Raw genomic sequence first — 6,504 nt, forward strand, 5'->3', positions numbered from 1 at the left:
CCCCCGCCGCGGCCGAGAACCCAGTTGGGGTTGCCGAGGCAACGGCGCATCTCACCCCGCCCTGCTCCAGCCGGAGAGAGGGGCGCGCGAGCTCAGCTCAGCTCCGGAGGCCCCCACCCCCATCTCTTCCGCCGCACGCGGCTTTCAGCGCCTCCCTCACCTCCCGAGTCCCCGCTCCTCCTCACCCTCTCAAAGCACCCCCTTCTTCCTCCTAGCCACCTCCTCCTCGGAACCCGTCCCCCAACACCTCTCGGAGCCCCGTCGACGTCTCCATTCATTTCCAGACTCCCGCTTGGTCCTCTAATGCTCTCCTCAGCCTCATCCCCATCAGGTAGGTGGCTAGGACTCCCGGCTCCTCCCCTGCAGCTTTTCATGCCCCTTCCACCTGCTGGAGGGACACAGGTGTGGGTGGTGCTGGTGGCAGGGTTAGCAATGAGTGCTGTTCTCCACTGCAAAATCAATTCTAGCCACCTTTCAAGGTCTAGCTTGAGAGGGACCTCACTTGTTTATTCTTTCTCAGTCTACAGCATTCCAGGCCTAGAAAATGCTGGTACGTGGCTACCAAATGAATGAAGGATGTTTGCTGAGTGCCTGCCCTGTGGTAAACCCCAAGTTGGGGCAAATCTTCACGGGTTTTGTTTCTAGCCATCAGGACTCATGGCATTCAAGAAGGATCCTTGTGCAAGAGAAAAGAAACAGACTGGGCCTGACTTAGTGGCTCAGCCTGTAATCCCAACACTTTGGGAGGTTGAGGCAAGGAGATTGCCTAAGCCCACGGGCGTGGGCTCAAGACCAGTCCAGGCAACTTGGCGAGACCTCAACACTACAATTAAAAAAAAAAACCAAACAAACAACTTAGCCAGGCATGGTGGCGTACGCCTGTAGTTGCAGCTACTTGGAAGGCTGAGGAGGAAGGATCTCTGGAACTCAGCAGGTTGAAGCTGGGGTGGCCGTGAGTGTGCCACTGCACTCCAGCCTGGAGTGAGATTCCAACTGAAAAAAAAAAAAGAAGAAAAGAAAAACACACTGGACATAAATCCTTCCTCCAAAATCAAGGAATCCCCTGGAGCCGGTTTGCTCTGAGGACAGACTCCAGATGTGGCTCAGGAAAGTGTCCTCAGCCAGACCAGGAACCCTTCGGTGCCGGGCCCATCTTCCTTCCATTGCTGCTGGAGAGGAAATTCACATGCCACCTGGTGTGAATGGATTGCAGGGATGTGTTGGGAGACTCCAAAGAGGACAGCAGGGAATGGAAATGAGTGATGTGTATGGATGACAGGGAAAGCTCCCTGGTGAGGGAAAGCTCCCTGGTGAAGGAAACCCGATGCTTGGCCCCAACCACAGGAAGTAATAGAACACATGGGGCCCTGGTGAGCGGTGCCCTGTACAAAAGGTCAGCCACTAATGCAGCACTGCACAGGAGGCCTGAAAAGCAGTGTCCTCTAGAGAACTTGGGTAGGGGAAACAGAAAGCTTTGGGGACCCGCAAAAACAAAAAACATGAAGCCACTTGGAGGAGAGGAGAGAGCAACAAGAGGGCAAAACCGATGTGTCAAGATCCCAAAGAAGACTCAAGGGGTGCAGGTTAGAACCTGGAAGCTGACGCAAGAGTAACCAGCTCAGAGCATGCAAGACACAGAGCTGCCTTTTGGAGGCCATCAAGTCTTCATAGGAACTGGTTGGTTGCCGTGGCATCCAAAGTGACAGGTCTGTCCAGCGGGCCCTGAGTTCCGTGGAGGCAAGAAAGGAATCTTTCTTCCTTTATTTTTTTTGAGTTGGAGTCTTACTCCATTGCTCAGGCTGGAGTGCAATGGCATGCTCACAGCCACTGTGGCCTTGACCTGCTGGGCCCCGGTGATCCTTCTGCCTCAGCCTCCCAAGTAGCTGGAACTACAGGCATGTACCACCGCGTCTGGCTAAGTTTTTGATTTATTGTAGAGATGAGGTCTCGCCAAGTTGCCCAGGCTGGTCTTAAACTCCTGGGCTCAGGCAAACCTCTCACCTTGACCTCCCAAAGTGCTGGGATTATAGGTGTGAGTCACTGTGCCTGGCCAGGAAGGCATTTTTCCTGAGTGCCTGGATCACATGGTAGAAGGAGCTGGCCTGGGTCATTGCCTCTGGAGATTTAGGCCCCAGGCCTTAGGAGCCATGCTGCCCACCTGGACCCTGGAGAAGCACCTGGCATCTCAGTTCATTTTTGCCTCCTCACAAAGGAGGGGAAGAGAAGTTTTCCCAAAGGGAAACTTAGACTCATTTAATGTAGAAGGACCTAGATGTTTTTGGTTCTTTGGCAACACATACTTAAGTGGTTTAAGAATTTGGCCTGTGCCAGGCACAGTGACTCATGCCTGTAATCCCAGCACTTTGGGAAGCAGAGGTGAGAGGACTGCCTGAGCCCAGGGGTTTAAGACCAGCCTGAGGAACCTAGCAAGACCTCATCTCTACAATAAACCAAAAAATTAGCTGGGTGTGGTGGTGCACGCCTGTAGTTCCAGCTACTTGGAAGGCTGAGCCAGAACGGTCACCTGAGCCCAGCGGGTCGAGGCTGTGGTGGCCATGAGTGTGCCACTGCACTCCAGCCTGAGTGACAGCGTGACATTCCTACTCAAAAAAAAAAAAAAAAAAAGAATCTGGCCTCTGATAAGAGACCTGGGTTCAAATTCCGGCTGTTATATACAGCATGAGACTCTGAGGTAGGGCCAAAACCCTGTCTCCTCACCGAGGAGCAGAGAACCCAAATCCTGGCCCACCCTGTGCCTGGCAGGGTGTCTCTGAGTGTCTGAGAGGAGGCTCTTCATGGCTCTGCCACTCATGGGGGCGGGGGTGCTGTGGGATGGGGAAAGCCCAGCTGAGGCAACTCAAGCCCTTCCCCCAGGGGCCTCTCCAGTCCCTCAATGCATTTACGGGCCCTTTGCAAGCTGTGTAACTATGGGCCAGATCTCAGCCTGAGTCACTGTAATCACATGACAATAAAAAAACACCTGTGCCGTAAGATGCGAGCGTTGGTTCAATAATGCACCTCAAGTGCGTATCAGTGTGCCAGGCACATCACAGGAGCTTAAGGAAGGGCAGCTCTCAAATCCCACATCCTGCTACCAGGACCCCATGGCCTGTTGCTCTAAGTGTGAATGTAAGCGGTGGGGTAGACGGTGGGACAGACATGACTGGGCACGCGTGGGACCTTTAACAATCAGGGATCAGACGAAAGGGCAGGGGGAGCAAGTGGGCTCATCTGGGCCAGAGACAACCCTCGGTTCCAGAGGAGGCAGGCAGGCAGGCAGGCAGGCCGTGCGACGGAGGCCAGGGAAAAGACAGAGGAGTCAAACAATGGAGGCAGGAGGATGCAAGACACCATCAAGAGAGACACATGAACAGCCACCAGAGTCCAAAGAGGAACGAGAACCGGGCCAAGGTGGTGCCATGCTGAAGGGTCTCTGCTGGGCCTGAGCCAAGGTAGACAATTCCAGGTCACAGGGATAGGCAGACCATCTGATCTGATGACAAGACAGAACGCTTGGAGACCTCAGAGAAAGGTTTACTCCTTGTATCATGCCCTCCCCATGTATCCCTTCAATTCCAATGGGGACAGACCAGCCCCTGAAGGCTGCAAAGGGCCACAAACCTTCCCCAGGTCATGCTCAGCACCCCTCAGTCTGTGCCGTGAAAGTACATCCACAGGAAGATGGTGCGTCTGTGGTCCATCTCTGTTACCCTATCACACTGGACAGCATGGTGTGAGAAAACCCTCATCCCTCTCTCCCACCCTTAATACCCACAGCATCACATAGGAGGAACCAGTCTGCAGATCTTACCAGAGATATGCAGTAAAAACAGAAAATGTCTGTTAAAAAGCCCCAAAACCTGAGATGATTGAACAGAGCCAGATTCCTGCACCCCATCTGACTCTCCCAAGCTCTTAGAGATGAACCCAGACCTGGGGTGGGCAGAGCTGTTTGCCTGGGGAGGGCTGGCAGTAGTTCTGTGTCATGCCAGACCAGGGAGTCTGCCTTTAAATCAGCTCCACTGCTTGGGACAAGCCAGACACATCCATGAGTTGTCAGGGGCTGCAGAGCTGGTGCTTGCTGCATCCCGCTGAAGTCCAAGGTAGCTAAAGTGTGGAGTCCATCAGGGGGTGGCCATTTTCAGGAAGCATGATACGAGTGCTGACACCTGCCTGAGCAGAGGATGTGTAGCGGACAGACTCGTGGGAGGCTCGGCGGAGGCACACACAGCAGAGGAGGCGACGGAAGGTACGACGCATCTCAGCATCTCGGCACGAGTACACTGCGGCATTGACCAGCGAATTGGCTTCAGCCAAGAGTAAGAAATACTTCTCTACAGCCAGGACGTTGCAGGACTTGCAGCCCAGACCATCCAGGAGCAGCACCACCTGGCCTGGTGTCCAGCAGACCACGAATGCCCCTGCAGGATGGAGGCCGAGGTGAGCGGGACAAGCTGTCAGAGGCCTGGCGCCCGCAGCTCGAAGCTCAGGGCTGGAGAGGCCCCCAGAGCTGGGATGGGAACTGCGGATTGCAGTGTAAGAGCTGCCTGTCCTTTTGGCTCTGCAGCATGATAGGCAGACTTGCTAAGAAGGGACACTTTTCCTAACTAGCACACAGTGGCCAGGGCCCTGGATGTTTCTACATGGAGATTTGTTCAGTGAAGGAAAGGAGCTCATTGTGGGACAGGCTGGTTACTCGGGGTAGAGGGGATCATTGGAAGGACTGCTCCTTGTTCTGGGAGGGTGGGGAGTACCCGCTGGAGAGGGTTCTTGCCACCCTCCCCCAGTCCATTCTATGTCCAATAGCCAGCGTGACATTACTCCTGTTAAAAACTTTCACTAAGGTCTTACCATGGAACTCAGAACAAAATCTGACTCCTATCTGAGCCCCTTGAGGACCTGCCAACCTTCTCTCCTCCCAAGCCAGATTTTCCTCTTTGGAGGCTCTGGCCTGGTCCTGCCTTGGGCTTTTCCCTTTCTGTTCTCTCTTCCTTGAACTGATTCCCTTTCTCCGGTATTCAGACCTCTGCTCAGAAATCACCTTCTTGGAAAACATTCTCCACCCAAATCATCTCCCAGGGTGTTCTGGGGACTAAGGGGGAGGTGAGGTCTCTGGCCCTGGGTAGGCTGAGGGCCCCACTCACCCAGGATGATGACAACGGTCTTGACCAGACTGAGCGTAGTCTCTCGGTAGCGGGGGTGGCAACTGACATGCTCCGCCATGCGCTGCACTCGCCGTCTCACGTAGAAGAAAATGCGGGTATAGACGGCCACCATAAGCAGGAAGACGAGCAGGCTGGACAGAGCCCAGACAGCCAGATAGGAGCGGCTGAGCAGGGGTGCCATGCGTGAACAGTGGTCCAGGGCGCAGAGGCAGTGCCAGGAGTGGGCAGGCAGCAGCCCCAGGCCCAGTGCTGCGACCCACACGCCCACAATGAGCAGGACCACGCGGCCACGGGGCAGGCGGCTATGCAGCTGCACTGCCATCACACTGCGGTGCCGCTCCACGGCAATAGCCAGCAGTGTGGCCACTGATGCCGTCAGGCTCGTGTCCAGCAAGCCCTGCCGCAGAAACCAGCCCTCAAGCGAAAGCCGGGCAGTGCGTGGGCCCGTGTGGAACATAAGAAAGAGGTAGGCCACACCAGCGAAGAGGTCAGCCGCGGCCAGGTTGCCGAGCAGGTAGTAAATGGGCTGATGGAAGCGCCGGTTGGAGGCAATGGCTGCTATCACTAGCAGGTTGGTCAGCAGCACCAGCACGCTGACGGTCAGGCCCAGTGCCACCACAACCACATCCTTGGGCCGCCAGTGAGAGCTGAGCTCCTTGCCACTGTTATTGTAGAAGAAGCCGATGGTCTCGTTGTAGTAGCACTGGCCCATGGTGACCATCTAGGGATACAGAGAGAGAGATCCGGGCATGTGGCACTTGGAAGACACAGGAGGAGCCATCAGCCGTTGAGAAGGGATAGGACAGGAAGAGCAAGGGTCTTAAACTCCGACGCGTCGCGGCAAAGCGGCAGTAGTGGGGACCAGGGTGATCTGGAAAAAGCAAGCTCCGTGGGGTGGGGGCAGGGGTAGGGGAGTTGTTTCTTACCTACTAATAAGACCTTTATGAAAGATACCACCCAAGTCAATGACTTGCTTTGTTTTCTAACCTGAAGAAGCCAAACGAAACCTGCAGTCCGATGGTGGGCCACGGACGGCGGCCAATCTGTGACCCGGTTGGGGTTGTGGGAGAGGAGGGTTAGGGCAGGACAAAGGGGTGTGGGCCGTGGGACCCGATGAGAGGGTCAGTTCGGTGCTGCGGCCAGTGCAGGGAGCAGAGACCGGGGGGCGCGTGTGAGCCAGGGTGAGTTCACTTGCTGGGACCCTTAGGGGGAACGGGCGGTGACCCGCCGGACCAGAGAGGGCAAAGAGGCGGCCCTGGAAGTCGGGCGGCGAGGTGCGAGCGGGAGCGCTTCCGAAGCGGGCGGGGCGTCGGGCTGCTCCGGGTGGGACGGAGGACAC

At 55.8% G+C, this 6,504-nt stretch overlaps 1 protein-coding gene across 2 annotated transcripts; it reads right to left on the reverse strand.

Annotated features, from left to right (window-relative positions):
- Positions 1-3,518: 3,518 nt before the first annotated feature.
- LPAR2 (lysophosphatidic acid receptor 2) lies at positions 3,519-6,101 on the reverse strand. Of its 2 annotated transcripts, XM_021708217.1 has the most exons (3): positions 6,000-6,101; positions 5,145-5,886; positions 3,878-4,421 (listed from the first exon to the last, which is right to left on the reverse strand). In XM_021708217.1, exons 2-3 carry the CDS (start codon positions 5,884-5,886, stop codon positions 4,108-4,110), a joined length of 1,056 nt encoding a protein of 351 aa, XP_021563892.1. In that variant the 5' UTR covers positions 6,000-6,101; the 3' UTR covers positions 3,878-4,107. The 2 variants fall into 2 exon arrangements, with proteins under 2 accessions (XP_008047601.1, XP_021563892.1); XM_008049410.2 differs by lacking the exon at positions 6,000-6,101 and having other exon boundaries at positions 3,519-4,421; positions 5,145-5,919.
- Positions 6,102-6,504: the final 403 nt, after the last annotated feature.

Source organism: Carlito syrichta, unplaced genomic scaffold (genome assembly GCF_000164805.1).
Source record: "Carlito syrichta isolate Samal-C Ts95f unplaced genomic scaffold, Tarsius_syrichta-2.0.1 Scaffold135583, whole genome shotgun sequence".
Taxonomy (NCBI): Eukaryota; Metazoa; Chordata; class Mammalia; order Primates; family Tarsiidae; genus Carlito; species Carlito syrichta.

Excerpts from the sequence above, each read along its gene's own strand:
- LPAR2 (XM_008049410.2), bottom strand. The coding sequence starts at position 5,886 with ATGGTCACCATGGGCCAGTGCTACTACAACGAGACCATCGGCTTCTTC. Across the intron at positions 4,422-5,144 it reads GACCGTTGTCATCATCCTGG|GGGCATTCGTGGTCTGCTGG; the intron begins GTGAGTGGGGCC and ends TCCATCCTGCAG.